Below are 27,307 nucleotides of genomic sequence, written 5' to 3' on the forward strand. Positions count from 1 at the left end.
TTACCTTAACCTAAAGACTTGCAATATATTCAGATATAAATATTGTGCATAAATAGTGCATAAATATTGTATTAAATTCGTTATTTTATATATATATATATATATATACATATATATATATATATATATATATATATATATATATATATATATATATATATATATATATATATATATATATATATATATATATGTTTATGTATTTAATGTATTTGTTAAATATGTTATATTGATATGTAAGCTTAGTACAAAATATTTTTTAACAACGCATTTACAGATTTTTAACTACTTGCTCAAACACACTATTATTATTGTCATAGGCCTACTCATAATTTGGTGACTATATAACGTTCTTTAAAAAATGTGCTCGACAAAAGTAAAGAGACGGTCAAATTCGAATTGTAGTCTTGCAGTGTTTACGCATGGACACTGAGTGGCATCAGTTGCCCAGCAGACGATTCGATGTGTCAGCATCTGTTGGTCAGGGTCTCGGGGATCAGGGGATTAGGCTATGTATTGATAGGAAAGTCTACGACTTCAGTTTCCCTCTGTATTTTTATTTTAACTGAGAGACTAAACAAGAACTGCATGAATTCTCCAGATTTAAGAAATCTTATGCTAGTGACCACATCTTTCTCTTGTGATGGTTAGGCCTATCATCTGGTTCTGGGATCATGGGACTTACTGGTGGGATCTTCACCTCCTGGTTTCAATCTTATTGAGTTACGAGAGGTTTGATAATAGAAACTGAAAATGCAAATAGAAAAGACTATCATGAGTACAGTCAGATTCCTGATGGTTTAATGCCATCCTCAACAGCTGTGGAGAATGTATCTGATTTGTATCCCCTTTGAAAACAGGCCAAAAGGGATAGTTCGCCCAAAAATGAAAATCTCTCATCATTTATTCACCCTCATACCATCCCAGATGTGACTTTACTTATTCTGCTGAACTTTAGTTAAGATTTTTAGAAGACTATATCAGCTCTGTAGGTCCATACAATGCACGTAAATAGGTACCAGAACTCCAAAAGGCACATAAAGGCAGCATAAAAGTCATCTAAAAAAAGTGATCCAGTTGGGTTTTGGTGAGAACAGACCAATATTGCTCCTTTTCACTGCACATCTTTTCATTGCAGTCTCTTGTCTCAATCATGATTTCAAGCTCGGTTACACTTACTAGTGCTTGGTGCACGTGCAGAACACTAGATGGCGCTGTAGGCAGTGTAATCGAGCTTGAAATCATGGACGCCAAGGTGACTGCTGATGTCAAGATTTATAGTGAAAAAGGAGTTATATATTTTCTCACCCAAAACTGATTGGGTCGCTACTGAAGACATTGATTAAACTACTGGAGTTGAATGGATTACTTTTATGCTCACTTTATCTCCTTTTTGGAGTTCTAGACTAGTCACCATTTACTTGCATGGACCTATAGACCTTAGATATTTTTCTAAAAATCTTAATTTGTGTTCAGTAGAAGAGAGAAAGTCATACACATGTGGATTAGCATGAGGGTGAGTAAATGATGAGAGAATTTTCATTTGTGATGAATTACTCTTTAAGCACTATTTTTAATGTAAATAAATTAATATTTTTTGTTTATGTTGTGCATGAATCATTTTTATATTTACTTCACCAAAAGAGGTGAATATATACAACACAAGTCTCCTAATCTCTTTAACTGTGCTCTCCCTTTCACTTTGTTTTCTCAACTGACAGTTTGTGAATGATACCCACACACAGAGCAAAGCCTTTTACACTCTCACAAAAGCTTCACTGAAGTAATCAAGCACATAGTGTATACTTGTCAGTATCCTCCCTTCATTACAGTGCTTTCACAATATTCCATGGTAATGTTTGTTTGTGTGTGTGTGTGCGCAGAATAGTCGACCTAGGGTGGTTTTCTGTTACATTCTGTCAGTATTTGTGTCAGGAGAGAGGGATATTTCAGAGACAGTTATTTACTTAAATCTTGCATTTCTCACCATCTATCAAGAAAGATCTTGCACAAAGATGCACATATGCACACACACATGGTCTGTTGTGTTTTCAATGATTTCATAACATTGAGCCAGCTTAATCTGTGCTTAAATTGAATAATAATACAACTTAAATTCTCATTAAGATAAAACATTTTTAGATAAATGCAGATAAACTGGTTATGTTCATATCTTTTTGTCTGAGATGCTGATACTTAGAATCTCAATCTCTCATTCTATATGTATAAAAGTGTGTTTTGTCCATAAAGTCCTGCATGAATCCACAATGAGCATTGTGATCTGGGGTCTCCTCTCTTCTCAATAACATCTTTATATATGATACAGATATATCTGCTCTCCTGCAGTTCTTCTCTCCCCTTTTCCTTCATCCTGGCCATCGTTCACCTTCCTTCAACCCTTTTCCTTCCTTACTCCCTTCCTCCTCCTCTCAAATGGCTCCACCTCTCTCTCACTGGTGTTCCCATGGTATTGTGATCATAAGGTCAGGGGCTTGGGCTGCTCTGTGTTAATAAAGCCAGTTGGAGAGATTCCCAGAGCCAGTGCGGAAACTAGAGGAGTTACTGCAAATAAGCAGAGTGCACAGACACACCCTCAAACTCTTAAAAACACACAGACTACTACAGTGTTGGATGAAATTAGCATAAAATGCACTCAAAACAGACACATGCTTCTAAGTAACAGTACCATTCATGCTCAGACTTGTGAAGACAAGTGTCAAAGATCCATGCCATTTCATCAGAGCCATTCTTGCATTGACATGCAGTTTAGCTCTGTCTTACACCCACACTACAATCAGCATTAGATAAAGAGTTCTGATGCAGTAAAACAGGAAAGAGTTCATTCACTTCTCTGTTAACTGTTTGGAAGATTATTTCAAGATCAAACGTGTTGTAACATTAAAGACGCACCTTTTCTGGTTTTATATATATACATAACAGGGCAAAACAGGTATACTGTAGATGTCAAGTCATGGGTGCATGCAAAAAAAAAAAAAAGTTACAGTCTCCGTTACTCATACTCTCTTCATGTTGAAAAGTTGTTGTCTGAGATGACGAGATATAAAAGTGTGAACTTCAGAGCACTACACTTCATGGTAAACTTAACTCTCAGCTGGAGTTTTCTTTTTTCTGTCATTGACTGATTTTGGGATTACCTGTATAAACAAAGATTTCACAGCCAGACTACTGGATCAAAAAACAGCATTTATTTGTCTGTCTCTATTTCTTATTCTGCCAATTGTACTGTATATAGCAGCAGCAAAGCAAGAGTGGTTAATATACAGTACAAAATAAGATAAAATAGCCCAAATAAAAATGAACAAAAGGGTAAAAATGTCATCTAATGCAGATCTGAACAGGTGTTAAGGAGCCAAATACTGGGTTAAGATGGGAAGGCACAGTGTTTATGATAATATTTTATTGATAAGTCAGCAACACTATAATATTCCTAACCCATTAGTCTTTTTATTTTTTTTTATTGTAAACCATCTGACTTTGTCAGAAATATGTACTGTAAATGGTGTTTATGAAATACTTCTGGTAAATAATGCAAAAAATTACAAACTTGATTGAAATTAAAAGGACAAACATCCAAGTAAGTATAAAATAAAATTGTCCAAGTCTCAATTTTTTTAATATTAAAGGATTATAGTTAACATGGTTGATCACAGTATTTTGCTGTGACCTTTTAATAGGAAAAAATGAGAAAACCACAATCAAAAACCCTGCAAAACTCTTAGAATGGCTATAACAAAAACTATTTAATTTCAGAACGTTTACACATAAAAAAGAAAAAGGGAGTGAAGCTGACTGCTCCCCCTCCAAGTGGGGACTATGTCTTGAACTTTTCTCCGTTTTTTGGTGTTTGGGAGTGATAAAATACAGACAATGAGATGGTGGGTAAAAGTGATGCATGTCAGAAATGCTCATTAAGTAAACTTGTTAAGGCATGTAGAATTTTAGCAATGCATAAACCTATTTCTGTTTAAAGTGACCTGCCTTTAGTTACTTGTTAAGTGGCCTGACATTTCATATTTTATTGGTTCAGAGTTGCATTATATTTTTATTGCTTGATTACACAGTTACAGGATCAAAGCTTAATTTATTGCAAGCTTGATTGTTATAATTTTGATTCAGTGATACAAGATCATCCAAAATAATCAAGTCACACTGATAAGATACGGTTGCTTATTTGAGCTGTACATGTTGCCTAAACTTAGAAAAGTTGAGGAAATCAAGCAAAACAATATATATGAGAAGACATATTCCACATTAACTTTTGTAACATTTAGGCTATGTGAAGTTTTCAGGTCACAAATTTTTGGTAAACATACATTTATAAGGGTTAGAAATAGTAATACTAGGAATAGAATTAATAGCTTTTAGGAATCTAATTAAAAGCTTTTATTTATTTATCTATTTCTAACATTAAGGTCTCTGAAGTCTATAAAGTACACACTATACAGTATGACATTTTTTCATGTAAAAATGAAATTAGTCCTTTTGCTTACAAAAATGGTAAAAAAGGTATTTGGCCAAACAGAATATGATTACATGTATATAGGTTTCAGCCTGTTTTAACATGTGTGCACAAGTTTAATCTGTCTATATATCACATCTCAATAAAGTTAAGTGCACAGAAACACTGGTTCTGTATATAGACTCAGCTCTGGAAATACAATTCACAATGTAAGGATAAAACAAATCACATTGTTAGAGAATTCACTAAATTGAAGGAACAAAAAGAAATAAGAAATCTACAAGAAGGAATTCCAAGAATCTTGAGAAAACAACCTCTCAGTACTGTTAGAAACCTTGAATCAGAGAACCCAAAAAGAGCTGGCGGGTTTAAATTTGTGTAAAAAAATAAAAAATGTTTTGAAATTAATACAGTATAGGTTTTTTTTATGGTTGTTACAGTACAAAGGTAGAAGGCTATAAAGAAAACCTGATTGAATGACAGTGTAGTTCTGTTAATATTTGCTAGCATATTGTTCTCTCAAGCCCTCTTCTTGTTGATGATAGTTTGATGCACAGTGTAGTAAACTAAAATTTACTTCAAAATAATTTTAAATTGTAGATTGTATTAACGAAAAGAATGCTAAAGTCTACAACTGTCAACTGAAAACAGAGCATTATAACCAATGTAGCGTATACTTGGAGGTTTCCAAGGTAACATGAACCCCTTCTTTAGGCCCCACTCTTCAGTCAGAAAAGGAAGGACTGCTGCCTGAAGAGTGATCAGCTGTCAAAGCCTGGGGAGTGCATACAACCAAACAAAGAGAAAAACTTTTGTATAAACTATTTTATAAACTGGAAAACAGTCGTATATAAAATACTCATGAGCTTGTTGTTCCTACCATCAAGTTTCTTTCACTGAAGAAAGAAAACTACTCTAAACAAAAAGAGGTTGGAATCCCAGGGTGTAGACAGGCCTCCTGGTGTGTGCGTCCAGATCATTAGGGAGGAGTTGCACATTTTTACCCGCTTACACAAATTGCAACAACACCGAGGAGAGAGATGATGTCATTGCTGAGGGAAAAATATCTTTTTTTTTTTTTTCCTGTAGTGAATTTGTTGACCATGAAGCCTGTTGGTTGTTATACTGTAATAGTACATCCAGACATCAGATGATCATGGTAAAATAGAATATTGTTTAAAAATGTATCTAAAAGTAGTTATAAAGCCAGAATTGGCCTACTCCTTGTAGATCCAAAATGACATAGAGATTAATTAAAATGTTCTTTTCGAACAGAGAATAATCCAAGAAATGATAAAGTGGATTCATTTGTGGTTGGATCAAGTTCTTTAACTTGATAATGAGCTGAAAATGTCACTGTACAGCAGGTAACAGAGTTCTGTCAGAGGGCACAATGTTTGACACAAGAAGAAAAATTTGATTAACCCAGTTATATACCATCATGCTTTCACTCTTACTGTAATTCCTTTTTCAAAAAGATATAAATTAAAATCAGAACCAGTCCTCCCTCTCTTTCTGTCACTCTCAGATATATATCTCTTGTCGTCCACTGGGTGTAAGTCCCCCATTAACAGTCCCCTTTCTCTGGTTGTCCATTATCTGAAGCACATCCTCTAGGATAGATGGCCCCAGGTCCAGATGGAGGGAAAGGAGAGAACCAGCATTAGAGAGATATGGCCTTTCCTCCCCGTCTCCATCCCTAATACACTTTTCATCTTCCTCAGTATCTGGCCGTGGCTCATACCTGTGCAAATGATAAGGAGAGCGGCTTGAAGAAGCAGGAAGTGATGCATGCCTTGACACACCCAAGTTCCTCTCCTCCAGGTGCAGTCTGGGAGGTTTGGGAGGTGGAGCGAGAGACGGAGATGTTGGGGGAGACTGGGATGTTGTCCGGGCATCCGTAAGATGAGATTGGGCTGTTGGCACTTCAGCAGTCGGCATCGCTGGAGAAGTCACAGGAATTTGTACAGGAAGGGTGAGTGCCTGCACTCCTCCAATGATGGGAAGTGATAGGGCATTTTTCAACAGGGGTGAGCTTTCATTGGCTGGTGGGTGACTACTTACACTTGCTGTGCGACTTAATTGGAGTGTCCTTTGGTGACCTTGTTGCCCCGGTAACAGGTGAAATTTACCTTGTAAGAAAGACAAGTCACCAAAGAGATCGTCAGCCCCTCCTCCGCTGCCAATGTGGATGGTGTGTCGAAAGTCTCCCAGTGGGGGGCTGATCATGTCAGAGGAAAGAAGGTCACGCAGCTTTTCCTTCTTTCCTTTATGACTTCGTCTTTTAAGGTATATGGGAGCCTTGGCAGACATCTCTGACCCACCACGTCCTCCTGCACAACAGAGAGACAGACCTCGCAGCAGGGTGAACAAATGGACAAGACTGTACACAAGAAGAGTCACAGCACCCTAACCATGCAAAGTCAGGACACTTAAATGTTTGGCTCCTTCTTGTGATAAAATCCTAATTTAAATTTAGAACGTATCTTCATAAACAAAGGCCAGATACTTCCAGAATTCCCATGTGCAGTCCACATTCAGAAGGACAGGTTTCCTATGAGGACGAAAACCCAAGCATCGTTGTACACACTTCAATTTGCCTGCAATTTGTGAGAGAAAGAAAGAGAATATTTAGAACATACACTGTAGCACACCAAAGCTACACAAATACATTTTCATTTGAAAACTAATTTTTTACTCTACATTTTGGCCTCCGTCCACGCTAATATAAATTTGATAATGCTGTCTTCGCATTGTAAATTGGACAGGGAAAACAGAGATATCTGAAAATAATGATTTATTTGTTGTCATGTGACGCAGTCATGTCAACCCATAACAATCAAGATGGCAGACCATGTTTTAAAGGCATTGTTGTGCCTACTATTCACACTGATAACATTGTGAAAAATAAATGTTACATTGTACAACCTTCTTCACTGCACCGGAGACAGAACACGAGGACAATTGCATTTCAGACCATACATGGAATGGCCAATTTCACATGCGCAGTAAGGGGATTTAAGAGTTTTTATTTGTTTCAGTGTGGACTTTTTGAAAACACTTGAAAACAACAGTGTGGACAGAGAGCGTTTTGAAAATGTTTTCAAATATATTAGGATTAATGTGAACATGGCCTAATTCTACAGTCATTTTGTACGTTTAATCAATAAAACAGTAGATGATGCTTTTCTGATTCTCTTTTTGTTTGCTTGATTTTTTTTTATTTACAACTAAACTCATGGAACCAAACTAGTAAGAATAACTATATCACATTAACAAAAATTATACCAGACTGAAAAATCACAGCTTATATAACAAAAGTCCTTTAGAGAGAGGGATTCACTCACAACAGAAAAAAAAATTAATAAGCTGAGCGGTAGATGATAAACCATAATTTGGACAAGAATCTAAGCAAATAATCAGGTTTTGTTAGTCTTGGCACACTTGACATGCACACAATAAGAGAGATGACTATATAATGTCTTGTGCTGATTTTCCAAGAGCTGGGGCTGTTTGAGCATACAGTTACACTGGTGGCCAAAAGTTTGGAATAATGTACAGATTTAGGTTTTACACAAGGAAATTGGTACTTTAATTCACCTATGTGGCATTCAACTGATCACAAAGTATAGTCAGTACATTACTGATGTAAAAAACGACACTATCACTATTTGAAAATAATAATTTTGGATCAAATCTAGACAGTCCCCATTTCTCCAACATCTTATCCTCGAGTAATCTTGCTAAATTGCTAATTTGATACTAGAAAATCACTTGCCATTATATCAAACACAGTTGAAAGATATTTGGTTCGTTAAATTAAGCTTAACATTGTGATGAGTTGCCACAGTATGCAATAGACTGGCATGTCTTAAGGTCAATATTAGGAAAAAAATGGCAAAAAAGAAACAGCTTTCTCTAGAAACTCATCAGTCAATCATTGTTTTGAGGATTGAATGCTATACAATGCTTGGAATTGCCAAAAAACTGAAGATTTTATACAAATGTGTACACTACAGTCTTAAAAGACAAAGGACAACTGGCTCTAACAAGGACAGAAAGAGATGTGGAAGGACAGATGTGCAACTAAACAAGAGGATAAGAACATCAGAGTCTCTAGTTTGAGTAATAGACGCCTCACATGCTCTCAGCTGCCAACTTCATTGAACTCTACCTGCTCAACACCAGTTTCATGTACAACAGTACAGAGAAGACTCTGGGGTGCAGGCATTATGGGAAGAACTGCAAAGAAAAAGCCACTTTTGCAACAGAAAAACAAAAAGAAAAGGTTAAAGTGGGCAAAGAAACACTGACATTGGACAACAGATAATTGGAACAAAGCGTTATGGACCTTAGTGTGAGAAGAGCTCAACAAGACAGCCACATCTATGGCAAGTGCTACAGGAAGTGTGGGGTGAAATGTCACCTGAGTATCTGGACAAACTGACAGCTAGAATGTCAAGAATCTGCAAAGCTGTCATTGCTGCACGTGGAGATTTTTTTTATGAGAACTAGTAGTTTAAGAAGTTCTGATTTTTTTTTTTACTGTAATAGACATTTTTCACGTTATTAATGTCCTGACTGTACATTGTGATCAGTTGAATGCCACTTTGGTGAATAAAAGTACCAATTTCTTTCCATAAGAGCAAAATCTGTACATTATTCCAAAATTTTGGCTGTCAGTGTATGTCTCAGTGAGTTCATTCACAAAAATATGGGGAGTATTTTGTATGTGTTGTGTGCGTGAAGTACAGGTAATGTGTATTTGTGGTGTATGTGTGTGTTTTTGAGTGTTTGTATAACATTAGAGTAGAAGTCTAATGTGAATATTTGAGTAATGTGTAAATGTGTATGTACATGCTAGTAGGATACATAACAAAAGGAGTTTGTGTGCTGAAAGGTTTAACAGAGCTTGCGGTGTGTAGGTGTGTGCATGTTGTAGGTACAATATATCAGTGGTTCTTCTAGTCAGAGCATAACTGGTATTGCATACCTTCAGCATTAAATCATACCTCTGGAATTATATCAGTTAACTATATCCTGGTGTGTGTGTACTTCCTTTAACCTTGACTACATTTCAAAGTGAGCTTAACAGGCGGACACACTGACCAAAGACAAAATGCAGTGTTTCTATTTGAAGTGTGGGAAAAGCCACCTCTGTGTTACATAAGTGACCTAGCAAAAGTCAGAGAGGCTCTGTAATGTTCCAGAGCAAATACCCTTCAAACTCCGGAGGCAACACAAAACACACAAGGCTCAATTCAAGCTCCAATTCAAGTTCAAGAGAAAAATGCACTTGGATTGAACTGAACCTCGCTAAAACTGAACTAAATGCTGATCCTAAATGTGTCATAGAATGTCATTACTTTAGACAGAAGCTGGTGTGCTGACTCACACAAATGAGCAAGAAAATGACGAACCACAGTTACACAGAAAGTCAGAAAGCAATTAGCACATACTACATTCCAGCCCTAACTGAAGCAACACAGAGTCAGAGTAATTCATTAGATTACATTGCAACCTGCAAGTATTTTTGTGCTTTTGTGTGGTTTACCAAATAACTTTTTAGGTGAGATTGTTTACAATACAATTGATTTCACCACAGTGGCATGCAAAGTAAAACGTGTGATTAAAGAAGAAATAAGAAAATAATCTAGTCAGGATCTTGATTAACCCAGTTATATACCATCATGCTTTCACTCTTACTGTAATTCCTTTTTCAGAACCAGTGCTCCCTGTATTACATTACATTACAGTTAAGAGTGAAAATGTAGAGACGAATCAACTTAAAACACACAAGCATCTTCACTACATAAATTGGTTGAAAATAATGTTTAACTGCAAATCTGTGAACAGTTGCTGGATGAATACTGCAGAACATAAGTGAGTCAACATGAGCAAAACTGTGCTTCTTGGATTGAAAAAACGAATTGGATCTCAGAAAGGCTCTCTAATCAAACCACAGATTTTCCAGAGAACAATAATCAGGAATTAGTCCTGTACAGACCTGCAGAGTGTCAGGGATAACTAATGACTTTTCATTTATGGTATTCAGATATCTCTGTGTTTATAATAGACTTTTCATAGAAAATAAACAATTCAGTTGTACTCTGAGTCTGGCAAATATGATGCGTACCTTCATTTAACCCATTTAAAGCAATGTTAAACGTGGACATTTTCATTATGTGGAAAACTAACTATGCAGAAAGTTCTGAGGGCTGAAATTTTATTGGTTTGGGAACAGAAGTAAACAATGTCGCTGCAAGTGTAAATGGGGCGTTGTGCTGGGGACAAGCCCACAACAGTCTGCTCTGTTTGTTAGAAAATGCAGAGAACAAACTGACACAAAAACACAATGAATTTTGGTTTGACAGAGAGAGAGAGAGAGAGAGAGAGAGAGAGAGAGAGAGAGAGAGAGAGAGAGAGAGAGGAGAGAGAGACTCTGTTTTGTTCTCCCTTTATACGTTGATGAACTGGCGAGGGCTCTAGAACAGTCTCCTGCACCTGGTCTCACTCTACTAGACACTAAAGTCAAATGCCTCTTGTTTGCAGATGATATGGTGCTGCTGTCGCCCACAAAAGAGGGTCAACAGCTACATCTGGACCTCCTACACAACTTCTGTCAGACATGGGCCCAGTCAGTTAACCCCAAAAAGACTGAGTCGCCAAGACTAACACCGAAACTTTATATTAGACAACATGCCCAAAAAGGCATGGAGAACTTTGTATGCTATTAAAAAAATATCAAAATTGACATCCCAATCATAATCTGGAACCCATCTGTGATGAGGAGGAGGGTGGGCTAATCAGCCGAGGAGAGGTATAGAGGCGAGTCTGATGCTGCAGTTCAGGAGAGAGAGAGAGAGAGAGCCACACGCAGCTGCCGTGTGTGTTTGTGTTTTGTGTCTTTTTGTTTAAGTTTTATTAAAATATTACTTTGATGCTTCATCCGGTTACCGCCTCCTCCTTGCCAATCCTTTCTATTGTTACACCATATTGTTACACTATGGATGTGAGGTCCCACTCACAAACCAAGAGTTCACTAAGTGTGACAAGCACCCAATTGAGCGCAACAGTCTGGTTCCGGAATTAATCATCCCATTCATTTTTTTTCATAGACTAATTGATTTTCAATGATAATTTATAAACCTTCCTTGAGTTCCGAGGTTGTTCATCGATTTTATATGCTTCTATTGAAGCCATCCGTCTGAGTTATTTCAACTTAATTGTTGAAAAATTGTGGTAAACAACTACAATACCCATGGTCCATCAAAGAAAGCTTCACCAATCAGAGAACCGTGGCAAACCAAGCCCACAAAACGTGCCTCGGACGTAATCAAATTGGTGTCTCTTCACTCTTAAACTACTTATATATTTGTACATATTGCAGTGTTTTCCATAAATAACCTAGACTGTGGTGGCCCGCCAAAGTTTCATAAGGAACCAAAAATATTTTTACACTTCTCATAATAACATAAAAGGTCTCTAACGTTGTGTTTTATGCCATTGCTTCGGCAAATCATCTCTCAATCCCAGTCCGGCTGCTTGTCGTGAAATACAATGTATAACATATGTAACGTTATATCAAGCTAGCTAACGTTACTGATTATCTAATGTTAACATTATTACCAGTGGCCTTGACAACGTAACTATACATTCTTCTTTTTTTTTTAAACAGTTCAACACAAGTAACCACCTTTGCTTCAATTTAATGGTCAAATGGTTGTCCTAGTCGATTTTGTGTTTTGACCATTTCTGAACTGCTTTAATCTCGGTCTCATTTAGCATGCTTTGTGGTGTGACTTTGTTTTGCCGTATCATCACCATTCATATATCTATACAACTAAAGTGTTTATGATTAAATTACTACTAGAGCACAAAATTGTTTACAAATTGTTAATTGTGCTCTCAAAGTGCACCAGATGCATTGATGCATTTAACTTTAAAATTTGCAACATTTTCTTATGGGGGAGCATGCCCCCAGAACCCCTAGAGGGTCCAATGTCCACCCACCACAGTCTCACAAAGTCCTGTGGGAAGAACTGTATTGGAATAACTTGCAATAAACAAAAATATGTTGTTTCTATGCTTATAATCAACAACCTAAGATCAATAGTTTTATATATTTTCTTTGTTTTATATTCAATAACATCATTTGCATTGCTTCATGGTATTGTACAGTAAGTACAACGGTAAGTACACAGTCTTGTACCGTTGTCTTTTTGTCCGATTTTCAAATACATTTTTGCTTCAAAACCAAGTCTGTGATGGTGTGATTTACCTTGGAGCTGGTTGGTTTGGTTCATGGCATACAACTCTTTTATGAAGGATTTTATGAAAAGTCTAAGGGAAAATGTAATGGGGAAAAATACTTCCGGAACACAGATGGCTGAAAACGTGGGTGGGCACTGTTGTGCTCTATAGAAACTCTGCAGGCAGAATTATGCAAACATATACTACAACAAACAACAACTAAATTAGGATTTGAGAATTAGTAATTAGGACTGTACAAACTATAATAATATATAATAACATTTTTAAAAACCCATTAAATTCCATAACCACTTAAATAAATAGTGATATGCAGACCCTCCATCACAAAGCCTTAATCTACCAAGAGCTGACCCCAGAGAGAAGCCCCCTTGGAGCTGACTTTATAACCCCAAACATGTCCAGCTGAACCCCAGAACAAACCCCAGCTAGAACAAAAGCAAATGATTAAAACCCAAAAAGAAAAATATCTAAACCACTGGAAAGAAGCAAGAGCTCAACAAAGTAAATGGGAAAGCTATCTGTCACTTAACAGAGAATATAAATTGGCCAAATACCTGAGCACAGTGACCAATGAAGACCGGCTATGCCCCCACTGCACACAAAATGAAGTGGAAACAGAACTGCACTTTTTAACAGCATGCACTAATTATGCACAAATTAAGAAAACATTTTCCCCCACTTCGCAAACCACCACAAAGACTTTAATCAGATACAAAACATGTACAAACTTTCATACCTACTTGGGCTGCGGGGTAAAGCCATGTTCAAACCTGGCAGGACTTGAATGTCAAGTAAAAGTACAACCAGTGGAACAGGATTGCTCCAAGACTATAACATCTATAATCTGAACACGTTTCTAACTGCATCATACTGTCTTTCAATAGATTTTTAAACATAAATTAGACTGTGATTAAAGAAAAAACGTGCAATCCCACAAAAGCCTGTGCCGATGACTTCGCAGTGTGCGCTCACTACTCTGCGCTCTTTGGGCTGTAACAGGGGCATTCCACGTGACATCTGTCATAGGCTAGGCGGACACACTAGGTACATTTCTACATTTCTGACCAAGCATTTCAGTGTCTTGTAACGAATACATCACATCATGGACGTTTCTAATAACAATGTGATCAATCGCCACTTCGCCTGACCAAATGTTGTCATGATGCACTAATAAAACAGATGTGAAGAGACAACTGTGCGTAAACTTCTGTGAAAGAAAGCCGAAAATGCAATTACAGCGCAAATGTGAGGTTCACTAATACATTTTCCTGCATGAAACTTATGTAAACTAGCCTTCTCACGCAAAACCTGCATTTTTGCCTACCGTAGAGAGATGGGTGCGCTTAATGTCCGTATGGTCTCTTCCTCTCCAAATTAAATTTTGCGCAGGTCCTTCAGGTCAGAATCTATTCCCTACCATCCGACCTTCTTAATTCTGCACAGTCAAATATTCTTCTTTCAGCGCAAAACCTGCAGAATTGACAGAAGTACAAAAATAACCCTTACACTTGATACCGCGGGTATGTGCTGATGCAGTAAAACCAGAGCCGTGCTAGAGAACTGTAATCTCCCCACCTCACATTTCCACTGCTGGAACAGAGCGCCACTTTTTGTCAGTTGCACAGAACTGGAATCAATGGATCTGGATCGGCGTTTGTATTTCCAATTATGTTAATCCATGCCGTTCTTTGGCGTTTACCACTGACCACTGATCTAGCGTATCAGCACCCTTCTTCCGTGTTGCTGAAAATTCCAGTACCACAGCTTTGTGAGTCTGCCATCAGGCACGCACGCCGGTAAAGCACTCGCAGCAGTGACTTTTTAATTACACCCTCCACATTAGAATCCACCAGAACACGCATTTGAGCATGCTCTAAGAGCAGTGCCTTTAAAAAAAATAAACGTGAATCTCTCTGTTTCCCTGTCTCGCTCTCAAGCACACACATGTTGGGTTTCCATGTTTTATGGGGACTTTCCATAGACATAATGGTTTTTATACTGTACAAACTTTATATTCTATCCCCTAAACCTAACCCTACCCCTAAACCTAACCCTCACAGAAAACTTTCTGCATTTTTACATATTCAAAAAACATAATTTAGTATGATTTATAAGACGTTTTCCTCATGGGGACCAACAAAATGTCTCCAGAACGTCAAAATGTTCGGGTTTTACTATCCTTATGGGGACATTTGGTCCCCACAAAGTGATTAATACACGCGTGCGCACACACACACACACACACACACACACACACACACACACACACACACACACACGTTAACTATTCTTACAACTCAATTGATTTGAGTTTTAGAAGAGATTTATTACACAAACTGAAATTGACCCCTGACTGGCCCTGAGCACCACTGACCTTTATTAGCTAACCCAGCAAGCAGTAGCTTGCCCACACACATCAGTGGTTAACATAACCAAGACCATTTCCTGGGACTACACAATTCAACTTTATTTTCTCAGATGATGCTGCTTAATAAAAGCACCCTCATTTGCTAAAGGACATTTTTAAAATCCAAATTCAATTTTGTCAGATTAACTTAATTTTACAAGTTGATTGAACTATCTAAAGTAGAAAAAGTTCAGATAAATAAAAAAAAGAACAAAGTTAAATATTATGGCATTAAAGTAAAAACAACTTAATTTTTTTTAAACAGTGAGCATATACAATGTCAAGTTTGATGGTGAAGGTAGAATTTACAGGCTTTTGAGCATGCTCAGTTTGATCACTGATGCTCTGTCCTATAAGGAGACCATGGCAGAAAACTATCAGGGAATTTAAAACTAAAACTTCACCATCAGGTGTTCGCTTTGATGAAGTTTCTTTAGTTGTTAAGTTGATTTAACATCTAAAAGTTTGAAGTACTTTTTACTTACACCACCTTTTAAACTGGACCAACTATTTGGTATCTTGGTGAAGCTGACACATGATATTAAGAAATGTAGATCTGCTTATAAAAATATATTTTATATTATTGTCAAGAATATTGAAAATTATGGACAGCTGTACTTAAAAATGTACGTTTATTGTTCTTAATAATCACTGATATTTTTGAGTTTGTTGAACTTATTGTATTGAGTTCATGAAATGTATAATCCAACTTGAATTTGTACGTTGGTAATACTAATTTGCCTGAAGTTGAGTTAACTAAAAAATGCTTTGTAGCTGATTGCCTGACTTTTTTAAGTTAACTCAACATTTTTCTGTGTACATAAAATGTTTGCTTTTTTTGTTAGTTCTCAGGACATTTTAAAGCTAACTGACAGTAATGACCAAACCAAATTTCTGTAGGGTTCTTGTAGTTTAACTGGTAGAGCATGGCACTAGCAAAGCCAGGATCATGGGTTAGATTCCCAGGAACACACAAACTGATACATTATATAACTTGAATGTACTGTAAGTCACTTTGGATAAAAGCATCTACTAAATGCATACATGTAAATGTCAATTTCTCAGAAGTAAATGTTAGTCATCACCACAAAATGTGATACCTTCTGATATCTTCCATTCTTTATATCTGTTATCCTTAAAGCTGATCATAATAATTAATTCTGTTCATCTCTGTTAGGATGTATATCATCAGTTATGAACTTGTCTTTTTGGATTCTGCCATTTTCACATATATATATATATATATATATATGCTTATTGCCACCTAAAACACTAGTCTGTATAGACCAGACTAAAGGGACAATTCACCCAAAAATGGTAATTCTCTCATAATTTACTCACCCTTATGCCATCTAAAACTCATATATCTTTCTCTCATTTGAAGAACACAAATAAATATATCTTAAAAATATATGATGTGTGTTTATCCTTACAATGTAAGTATTTCTAGATTGACAATGAAAAAGTGAATATTTTGGTCTGTATTTCACCAAAAACGATTATACCACTCGAGTCATACAAAGAACTTTTTTGCTGCCTTTATGTTCTTTTTTCAACTTGAAAGTTTTGGACCCTATTGATTCATATTAAATTATGTTGACAAAAACACATCATATATGCTTGAAAACACATTAGTTTGTGTTACACACACAAAAAAAGAAAGTCATATGAGTTTGAGACGTCATAAGGGTGAGTAAATGATAAGAAAATGATCATGAACTATCTCTTAAAAATGAAACCTGCCTCAAAGCCTCTGTCTTTTTGTCTTTCTCCCTTCTTCATGATTTACTAATTATAGCATTGTTTGAAAGGTTTTGCCCAACATATGGGGACCAGAATGTAGCTACATCATCTCGTCTTTCTCACTTCCTCCCAGACTCGATGCAACTCCTCACGCTCTTTACCTTTTTCATGTCTATCTGCCTATCTGACCTCATGACCTTATCTGCTCTCATGATGAACCACAAGCCCTCTGCATCACATATTTGCCTGCAGAACAATCTGGAGTCATAATCTTGAGTGTGTGTCTGTGTGTGTGTATGCAGCTTTGATTGGGAAACAGGGCCAGCTATTATTCCTCTTTCTCTGTTCTCCAAATTCACTCCAGATGCAATGTGGATTTTATAGAGCAGACCTGAATACACACTTCCATAAACACACACGCACAAGCAAAAAACTTATGCATGCCACCATCTGTCAGATACTGCCTTTAGAACCCTAAAGTATGTCTATATTTCATACATTAGAAGACACAAATAATACATTTAAACACAATAGCCGCTTTCTTTTAGAAACATTAGCACACACACACACACACACACACACACACATCAAATTCCATCACTCTAATGCTCTCTCTCTCTCTCTCACACACATCACAATTCGCTCTGTTTATGTCAATGAAAATGGAATCTGTGTGTGAGTGCATGCACGAGGATTGCTTTAAGTGGGACTAATTGGATAATTGAACTAGAATCACAATGTCTAGCCCCCTGAAACAAAATGTATTAGCAAAATAGTCCTTTTCACATGAGAGAGACAAATAATTTTTTATTAGTTTTGCTTCTAACTTGCCTTTGGCATGTCTAAATAGCCTACGAAGGACATCATACATTTTATATCAGTGGAATAGAGAGAATTAACATTTTGCTTAATTAATGTAGCAACAATCAATACATTTTCACCTAAATCATTTTCAATTAGAGCTTGAAAATACATTTGTTTAAGGTAAAAACTTGCCAGGTCAATGGCTTTTCAACTAAACTGTTCAAAACGTATATGTAACTCCGGGCGATATAACATTAAAAGGGAAAGTTCACCCAAATATCTAAATTCTCTCATCATTTACTCACCTTCATGCCATCCCAGATGTGTATGACTTTCATTCTTCTGCAGAACATTTTTAGAAGAATATTTCCACTCTATAGGTCAATACAATGCAAATGAATGGAGAGCAGAACTTTGAAGCTCCAATAATTCACATAAATGCAGCATAAAATTAATCAATAAGACTGCAGTGGTAAAATGTGTATCTTTGGAATCAATATAATAGGTGTGCTTGAGATACAGAACAATATTTAAGTCCTTTTTTACTATAAATATCCACTTTAAATTTCACATTCTGAAACAAAAAATGGATATTTATAGTATAAAAGGATTGGAATATTGATCTGTTTCTCACCCAAAGTGATTGTGTCGCTGCAGAAGACATACATCAATCCACTGGAGTCATATGGGTTACTTTTATGCTGCCTTTATGTGATATTTGTAGATTGTAAAGTCTGGTCACTATCCACTTGAACAGAGCTGAAATGTTCTTCTAAAAAGCTTTGTGTTCAGCAGAAGAAAGAAAGTCATACACATCTGGGATGGCATGAGGGCGAGTAAATTATGTGAGAATTTTCATTTTATCTGTTTAATTATCAAACAAACACGTGTATGCTTTTCCCTATGGAGCTGAGTGCGCTCTCTCACTCGCTGCACTTTGCTGACTCTACGTTCTCTGTAACTGCACTGAGTTCTGCGTAGGGATGGTCAACTTTTTTGGAGTCGACTCCTATTCCAGACTTTAGACGTAAGAGTCAATGGAATCGACTCCTCGAATCCATTTAGTTTTTAGTAAGGACGGGGTCGAGATTCAAGGCCGTCGCCCATGGTGGCCATTAGGGGGCAGTGTGCCTTCCACCAAGACATTCTCACACCCCAACTCAGTGACACAATGTGGCCCACAAAATTGCTTGTCGGGTATGAGGGAGAAATTAATTGAACGATACAAATCTCCAGAGGTTTTCACTCGTATTAGCTTGTTTAATCCAATAATTTAGATTGCTGCTTGCTCTGTAATAATTCCACAATTTTTCTGTAACTGCTGGTCTAGGATCAGTTTCTCTCACCCAACCACAAACTATTAGTGGGTCAGGAAAAGCCAGCTCTAAATCAGCACCTGCAGCCAACTGAAACCACATCACTTGCTGTGTAGGCTATCTGTTGAGTCATCTTTTCAAAAAAAATAATTTATAATTATACATGTATAACACATTTTAAATAAAAGTAGTGAAATTCATGGAGTAAAATATATTTATTAAATGATCGTATGGTATTTTTCATGCTGGCTTACCATGCCGACGGAAAACAAATCATTAATAGGTTATGTTCTTTCTCGATTCACGTAATTATCTATAAGGTCTGTAGTTTATCATGAAAAATAACCAAATACATTTTGGCTATAGTTTTGAATGGTACATGTTAATGATGTTTAATGACGGCAGGTTTAGTCCTTGATCACAATTTATTAAACAGCAGGGGGGTTGATTCACATATTTTGGTGTGTTTATTGCGTTTTAAATATCGCTTGCTCTCAGATCATATAGTGTTCCTTATTCAGTAGCATGTCCTGGCACTGTTCTGTCGTTCTCTTACGAGAGGTTCTCTCGTATTGCGTAAGCTAGCTTACGCTACGGGAAAGATTCATCTTTTCTGAGATATTGAAGCCAAAAAATTATCCTTAATTTTGTATCCATTGTCAACGCAGTGCGGCAGCTGCAGACCTTGAGCGGGCTAGCTAGCGAGCTCATTGGTTGCTCTGCGGCAACTGCTGCAGCCTATAGACGAGCTTGGGCTGAACTCGCATCCAATGAGAGGCGTCCGCGCTCACTGCATCAAAGCCCGCCAAAAAGGGCATGACTAGAGTGCATATAAGCGTAGTTCGTAGGCTGGAACCCTGATTTTCATCTCTTCAGCGAAGCTCTTCGCATCACTGAACTGGAAGCCGCGTCGCCGTTCGAGGGGCATCAAGCAAGCGTGGACAGCGCTCGAAGAAGCTGGCCGTCTTCGCCACCTTCAGCCATCCTGCGAGCTACGCCATCCGGCGATGTATCCTTTTTAAAAGCAAGCTAGTTCTTAAAGAACTTTTTTTAAGATGCCTCGCTCCACTTGCGCCTCATGCCGCGCTCCTCTCAGCACCGGAGACCGCCACATCATCTGCGCTCTCTGCCTGGGACTGGGGCATGCAGAGCTCGCCCTCGCCCGGCGGATGCGATCTCTGCGAGGAGCTGCCGATGTCGACCCTGCGGGCTCGACTCAGCGCTCAGGACCGAGCCGCCGCGCGCCTTCCGTTCAGCCAGCGCAGAAAAAGCGGCGCTCTCAAAGTCTGCCGGAAACAGTGGTAGAAGCGATTGCCTCGCCGGAGCCCATCCCTCGAGCATCAACTTCACCCTCCCCGCCCACCGGACGCCAGCAGTTGCCGCCGGCGGCTGCTCTGCTGCCATCTCGGACGAAGAAGCGGAGGATAAGGGCTGTTCCATCATGGCTTCGGACAGCGAGGAGTGGTCAGGCTCACACGCCTCCTCCTCGGCCCAGGAATCCAGCAGGACCCGCGCCGGAGTCGAAGGGGAACTAACACGCCTCCTCACACAGGCCGTCGACCGCCTCGGGCTCGAGTGGTCACCGCCCCTTGAGCAGGCACCCAACAGACTTGACGGCTGCTTTCTACAGAGCTGCCGCCGCACAGCACCCGCTACCCGGGCCGCTCCCTTCCTGCCGGAACTCCACGCCGAGCTTTCCAAATCATGGAACGTGCCTTTCTCGGCCAGGGTCCGATCCCACGTCTCCACCTCTCTTGCTTCGGTGGACGGCGCCACTGAGAAGGGCTACGCTTCCATCCCTCCGGTTGAGGATGCGGTAGCAGCACACCTTTTGCCCGCCCTTCGCGAGATGGCGGTCTAAACCAGTGCTCCTGTCTAATGCCTGCAGAACAACTTCCGCCTGTGTTGGCCGCGCCTATTCCGCCGCCGGCCAAGCTGCATCTGCTCTGCACTCTATGGCCGTCCTACAGATCCTCCAAGCGGACCTTCTGCGGGAGTGGGATGAGGAAAGCAGGCATCCAGAGGCGGTTGCAGACATACGGAGTGCTACGGACCTCGCCCTCCGCGTTACCAAAGCTGCAGCCCAAGCTATAGGGAAGTGCATGGCCGCGCTGACTGTGACCGAGAGACATCTGTGGCTAACGCAACGCACCGCTCTCTCCATCTGGTCTCTTCGGCTCCGCGGTGAGTGGTATCATTGACCGGTTTTCAGAGGTCCAAAAAGCCACACAAGCCATGAATCTCTTTCTGCCTCGTCGCGCTAGCTCCTCTGCAGGCCGCCCACGTGAGCCTCCTGCACGAGCCTCTTCACAGCGCCCAGCTCAACAAAGCCAGACTTCTCAGCGTTGATAGGGCGGCCGCCCTCGATCGCGCTCAGACAGCCGCCGCGAGACCGCCGCCCCGCGGGCCTCGGACTAGAATTGCGCTGAAACCTGAACAACCGAAGTCCTCCTAGCTTTGTTGACAAAGCGACGGATCAGTCCCGCTGCGGCCGGACCACCGTCAAAGCTTCGCCCCTGTCAGTCCCCTTCCTTCAGGCTACTACAGTGGTAGATTCAGCAGCCAACAAGCCGGTGTTAGCGCCCGCTTGCCTGCGGCTCAAACGCCGTTTTCATGGCGACCCAAATAAATCTGGTAAAGAGCAAGCATGCCATATGTGTAGAAAATGTGCCCACAACCCAGTGTTCACCTCTACACACAAGCATTACACATCCCGTGTCCATACCAGAGAGCAAACATGTCTTATGTGTAGAAAATGTGCCCACAATCCAGTGTTCACCCCTACACACAAGCATTACACATCCCGTGGCCCTATCACGGCACACTCACATAAAGCGGTTACGAACCGCTCGAGTGTTAGGGTTAATAAACACACCCACGAATCCGTGCGCGCGCCCATTCTCTGGCCGCTCTGTCACACGACCAGCCTTATGTGCAGAAAATGTGCCCACAATCCAGTGTTCGCCTCTACACACAAGCATTACACGTTCCGTGTCCCCATCAGAGCACACTCAAAAGCGGTTACGAACCACTCGAGTGTTACAGTCAATAAATGCGCTCACGAATACGTGCGCGCGCCCATTCTCTGCCCGCTCTGTCACACGGCCAGCAAACACTTCTCTGTATGTCCCGTCCCGTGCCCGTGACTATGCTTGCGTATCACTTAACAGACGTGACTCTTTCCCCATTCACCTCAATCGGGAAGTCACTCACAGAACAGCCTGTCCATGCTGTCTGCGAGCAGTCCAGCATAAGCACAGTAAGCGCGCTCACACATTCTGTTCAGCGCGCTGTGTGCGGCAATCAGAGCGATTTGGTCACTCACCCTCTAACATTACGCTTCAAAGCATGGGAAGATATCCCAGGGATATCCGAATGGGTGTTAAGCACGGCTATTTACTACAGTTCGATCGCCGTCCTCCTCGCTTCAGAGCGCGGCTCGAAACTACTGTGAACACGGAAGCAGCGTGCATGCTTCGTTCAGAAATAGCAAACCTTCTGTGCAAAAGGGCCATAGAGAGAGTGCCGCCTCCCCTGAGCAAGTCGGGGTTTTACAGCCGTTATTTTCTTGTCCCCAAGAAAGACGGCGGCCTCAGACCAATATTAGATCTCAGGGTTTTGAACAAAGCGCTTGCAAAAAGACTGTTCAAAATGCTTACAACCAGCAAACTCCTCGCGCATGTGCGCCAGGGGGACTGGTTTATTTCTCTCGATCTGAAAGATGCATACTTTCAGATTCAGATCCCCGTCACAAGCCATTCTTGAGATTCGCCTTCGACGGCCAGGTTTATCAATACACCGTCCTTCCGTTCAGCCTGTCCTTAGCACCCCGTACTTTCACGAAGTGCATGGACGCGGCGCTCGCACCCCTGCGAGTCAGGGTTTGCGAATTCTGAACTATTTGGACGATTGGCTGATTTTGGCACAATCACATACGGAGCTTCTGTCTCACAGGACAGTTCTCCTCAGTCATCTGAACAGTTTGGGCCTTGCAGTCAATTGGACCAAGAGCTCACTACAGCCCAGTCAGACAATTTCCTTCCTTGGAATAGAACTAGACTCAGTGGCAATGACGGCTCGCTTATCTACACAGCGGCGCGCGTGTGCAGCAACTAGCAGCGTCATTTCAGATGAACAGCCTCACACCTCTGAAGAAGTTTCAGAGAGTGCTAGGCTACATGGCCTCAGCCGCAGCAGTACTTCAACTGGGTTTACTGCGCATCGCCCGCTTCAGCATTGGCTAAACACCCGGCGTCTCGCCGGGCTTGAGCCACAGGCCACCAGCCAATCAGAGTGACTCAGACCTGTATTTCAGCTCTGCAGCCCTGGACAGTGGCCGAGTGGTATCAGCGGGAGTGATGATGGGAGCTGTATCTCGCCGAAAAGTCATCTTGACAGACGCGTCCAACACGGGTTGGGGCGCGGTCTGCGAGGGCTCTCCGGTTTTTGGCCTATGGTCAGTTCAGGAAAAGCTCCTTCACATAAATTGTCTGGAAATGATAGCGGTCGAGTACGCGCATGCGCTTCCTCCCGATCATTCAGGGTCACCACGTCCTGGTCCGCTCGGACAACAGGTCTGTGGTATCCTATCTAAACCGTCAGGGCGGTGTCAGATCCAGGAACCTCTTCCATCTGACCAAACGCATACTGAGTTGGTCCCAGTGCCACCTGCGCTCGCTGAGGGCGACGCGACGTGCCAGGCCACCTGAACGACGGCCCAGACAGACTGTCCAGAGACAATATTCCCCAGGGAATGGTCCCTGCATGCTCAAACAGTCCAGACGTTATGACGCATATTCGGCAGAGCAGAGATAGACCTCTTTGCGTCAGAAGAGAACTCTCACTGCCCAATATTTTTCTCGAAGCGAGGACGCGCTGGCCCAGGACTGGTCCAACCGCCCGCTTACGCCTTCCCTCCCGCCTCGCTATTTCCACAGGTAATGCAGAGGATCAGGAAGCAGCGCCACTCGGTGCTCCTCATAGCCCCGCTGGGAGAATCAAACATGGTTCCCGGAGCTTACGCAGCTGTCACTGACAGCGCCGTGGCCCATCCCAGTGAGAGCAGATCTCCTCTCGCAAGCTCGCGGAACGATCTGGCATCCCCACCCAGAGCGCTGGGCACTACACGCGTGGGTGATCAATGACTACCCGTCGCTTTGCCAGAAGGAGTAATAAACACCATCATACACGCTAGAGCCCCCTCCACGAGAAGACTCTATGCGTCAAAATGGTCTGTGTTTTCAAAATGGTGCACCGACAGAGACCTGGACCCACGGACATGTGGGGTGTCGCCGCTGCTCGTGTTTTTACAAGAGCTGCTGGATAAGGGCAGATCCCCATCCACGCTCAAAGTGTAGCGTGGCGGCCGTCGCGGCGTTCGCTGAACCCCTGCACGGCCAGTCACAGGGTAAAAACGAGCTGGTCATCCGCTTCCTCAGGGGAGCTAGAAGGATGAACCCTCCGCGCTCCCATCGGTTCCTATCTGGGACCTTTCTATAGTTCTCGAGCTATGAAAGCCCCCCCTTTCGAACCGCTTCAATTCGTGGATGTGAAACACCTCTCATTTAAAACCGTTTTTCTAACTGCCCTATCATCAGTTAAACGGGTGGGAGACCTTCACGCGCTATCTGTCAGCGCTGCGTGTCTTGAGTTTGGACCAAGTGACTCCAAGGTCATTTTAAAGCCTAGACACGGCTACGTCCCCAAGATGGTCGGTACTCCTTTCAGAGCACAGATCATTTCCTTGTCGGCGCTACCAGCATCTGATAGCGAACACGACGCCAATCTCCTTTGCCCAGTCAGAGCACTGAGATTGTATACTGTGCGCTCCGCATCTTTCAGAAGCTCCGAGCAGCTTTTCGTTTGGCTCGAGGGCGCACCAAAGGTCTCGCGCCTCGAAACAGACACTGTCCAGATGGATAGTGGACGCTATTGCTGCCGCGTACGCGTCAAAAGACCTACCATGCCCGCTAGGCATTAAGGCTCACTCCACTAGAGGCATGGCCTCCTCGTGGGCATGGTCCAGCGGGATTTCCATTCACGACATATGTGTGGCAGCGGGCTGGGCTTCCCCCTCCACCTTTGTCAGATTTTACAATCTGGAAGTACCCACTCTGCAGGCTAAACTGCAAGCGGTTTAATACGCTACAGCTCCCCTGGTGAGCTGCATTAATGGGACACAGTCCACACAGACCGGCACCGCCGCTGTGTCTATGTGCGTATGTACTACACACACACTTGCCCGCACTCTTGCCGGCCAAATATTAATTCCCCTCTCACAAGGGCTCCCCCGGGTCCCCCTTAATTCCCTGGGGCTCATGCAGTGGATGCTTGGCGCGCACGGCGTTGACAAAGGGTTCCCGTAGCCTAAGCTAGCTTACGCAATACGAGAGAACCTCTCGTAAGAGAACGAATCGGTTACTAACGTAACCTCGGTTCTCTCTAGATGAGGGAACGAGTATTGCGTAATCGCCGTGCTTCGCGCCACGCAGCGATTTTTCGCTTCATTCAATGAAAACCAGGGTTCCAGCCTACTGAACTACGCTTATATGCACTCTAGTCACGCCCTTTTGGCGGGCTTTGATGCAGTGAGCGCGGACGCCTCTCATTGGATGCGAGTTCGCCCAAGCTCGTCTATAGGCTGCAGCAGTTGCCGCAGAGCAACCAATGAGCTCGCTAGCTAGCCCGCTCAAGGTCTGCAGCTGCCGCACTGCGTTGACAATGGATACAAAATTAAGGATAATTTTTTGGCTTCAATATCTCAGAAAAGATGAATCTTTCCCGTAGCGTAAGCTAGCTTACGCGATACTCGTTCCCTCATCTAGGGAGAACCGAGGTTACGTTAGTAACCGATTCGTTATCACACACACACTCAATGTAGTTTTTTTTCTTATGAAGACGTGAAATATAACAGCGCACTAGTATAATGATCAAATGAATCCAGTTTAGAGACATGTCACATTTTACCTTGAAATGCCTGTTGAAAATGTCAATCCCTGGTGTCTGCCAATAGCCACGTTTAAAGGGGGAAATAACAAGACACATGCTGGGCCGAAAATTATTTATTTCAATTAATTATTTCAAAAAGAAACTTGACAGGGGTAGGGTACGAAAGTCATGAATCAAAGAACACATCGCCAGTAGTTTATAGCGGAGAGCAATGACACACTGATAAAACCAGCATCAATTCACTTCCCATCCACTGCCACATGCGTTGATGTAATGTTAAGCATTTTCGTCTTTTGAAACCTGTCACGCACCCTCTCTCACTGGACGCACATGCTGCATTTTATATCTCACTCAAAAGTACATGTTGAATGAGTGTCCTACCTGCATGTGTGTGTGTGTGTGTGTGTGTGTGTGTGTGTGTATAAGGTATGTGATTGGTTCTTAAGAAAGCCAATTCAATGATTTGAGCCAATCACAACGTCCTGTTCTTAAAGATACGGAGTCAACAGAACAAAAGAGTCGATTCCTGTCTAGAGTCGACACCGATTCCATGGCTTGTCGAGGAATCGACTCTTCTGCGTCTCTCACCATAAACAAGAGAGCCGCAATTCACTCAACACTATAACATTAAATGTGCGCATTGGCCTGCAACGAAAACACGTTTCAACACATTTACAACTCCGAGGGTTTGACTGACAGCACAGACAGGCGCCAGAACTTCCACTTTCGAGAAGTTTCTCACAACGTTAACACATCTACCGAACATTCACGTCTTTCCTAGAAACTATTGCGCAAACAACATAAATTAACCTGGATAAATGAGGCCACACAAAAATACTTTCGTTTAATCTAACTAAAACAAGCCCTCTCCTCTCAGACAGAAAACGTCATAAAAAATAGAAAGCTTACAACATTTTAACACGATAGCCAAAATACCATCGTTTCTACAGTTGTTATTATCACTGAAAAGTCACAAATTAAATAGGATCTCCTTGAAATAGTGCAAGAAGCTTTCAGAAAATAATTTTCTTACCTGATCTCCAACAATAACTGTAGTATTTCCTGTTTTGGCAAACACTGTGATTACCATGGCAGATTTTTTTGAAAGGGTCAATTTAGTTATTTCGCCTGTACAACTGCAGAGATAAAGCTAAATTGGCAAAAATAGTTTTGGCTCAGGTATTTAAAACATTTTTTTTTAAACAATTTACCTACAATGCTTCCGTTGGCGGATCACGAATGTCAGATTGTGTGATTAACTGACGATCCGTTTTTCATCTTACATGAGAGCGTTGGGACTCAAAGGCCATTTGCAACAGTTTGAAGCGCTCAGTG

General features: G+C 41.2%; 1 protein-coding gene across 10 annotated transcripts; it reads right to left on the reverse strand.

The window, feature by feature from the left end:
- Positions 1-3,191: 3,191 nt before the first annotated feature.
- On the reverse strand, positions 3,192-27,252 carry LOC127626013 (cdc42 effector protein 2-like). 10 transcript variants are annotated; one of them, XR_007968397.1, is made up of 3 exons: positions 14,079-14,323; positions 5,361-7,080; positions 3,192-5,255 (listed from the first exon to the last, which is right to left on the reverse strand). XR_007968397.1 is itself a non-coding variant. In XM_052101540.1 (3 exons), the coding sequence occupies exon 3, from the start codon at positions 6,791-6,793 to the stop codon at positions 6,005-6,007; it is 789 nt and encodes a 262-aa protein (XP_051957500.1). In that variant the 5' UTR covers positions 6,794-7,080; positions 13,309-13,346; positions 13,491-13,721; the 3' UTR covers positions 3,192-6,004. The 10 variants fall into 10 exon arrangements, 9 of the variants coding, with proteins under 9 accessions (XP_051957500.1, XP_051957507.1, XP_051957543.1 ...); XM_052101540.1 differs by lacking the exon at positions 14,079-14,323 and adding exons at positions 13,309-13,346; positions 13,491-13,721 and having other exon boundaries at positions 3,192-7,080; XM_052101547.1 differs by lacking the exon at positions 14,079-14,323 and adding an exon at positions 27,184-27,252 and having other exon boundaries at positions 3,192-7,080.
- Positions 27,253-27,307: the final 55 nt, after the last annotated feature.

This window comes from Xyrauchen texanus, chromosome 3, assembly GCF_025860055.1.
Source record: "Xyrauchen texanus isolate HMW12.3.18 chromosome 3, RBS_HiC_50CHRs, whole genome shotgun sequence".
Lineage (NCBI taxonomy): Eukaryota > Metazoa > Chordata > Actinopteri > Cypriniformes > Catostomidae > Xyrauchen > Xyrauchen texanus.

Excerpts from the sequence above, each read along its gene's own strand:
- LOC127626013 (XM_052101547.1), bottom strand. The coding sequence starts at position 6,793 with ATGTCTGCCAAGGCTCCCATATACCTTAAAAGACGAAGTCATAAAGGA.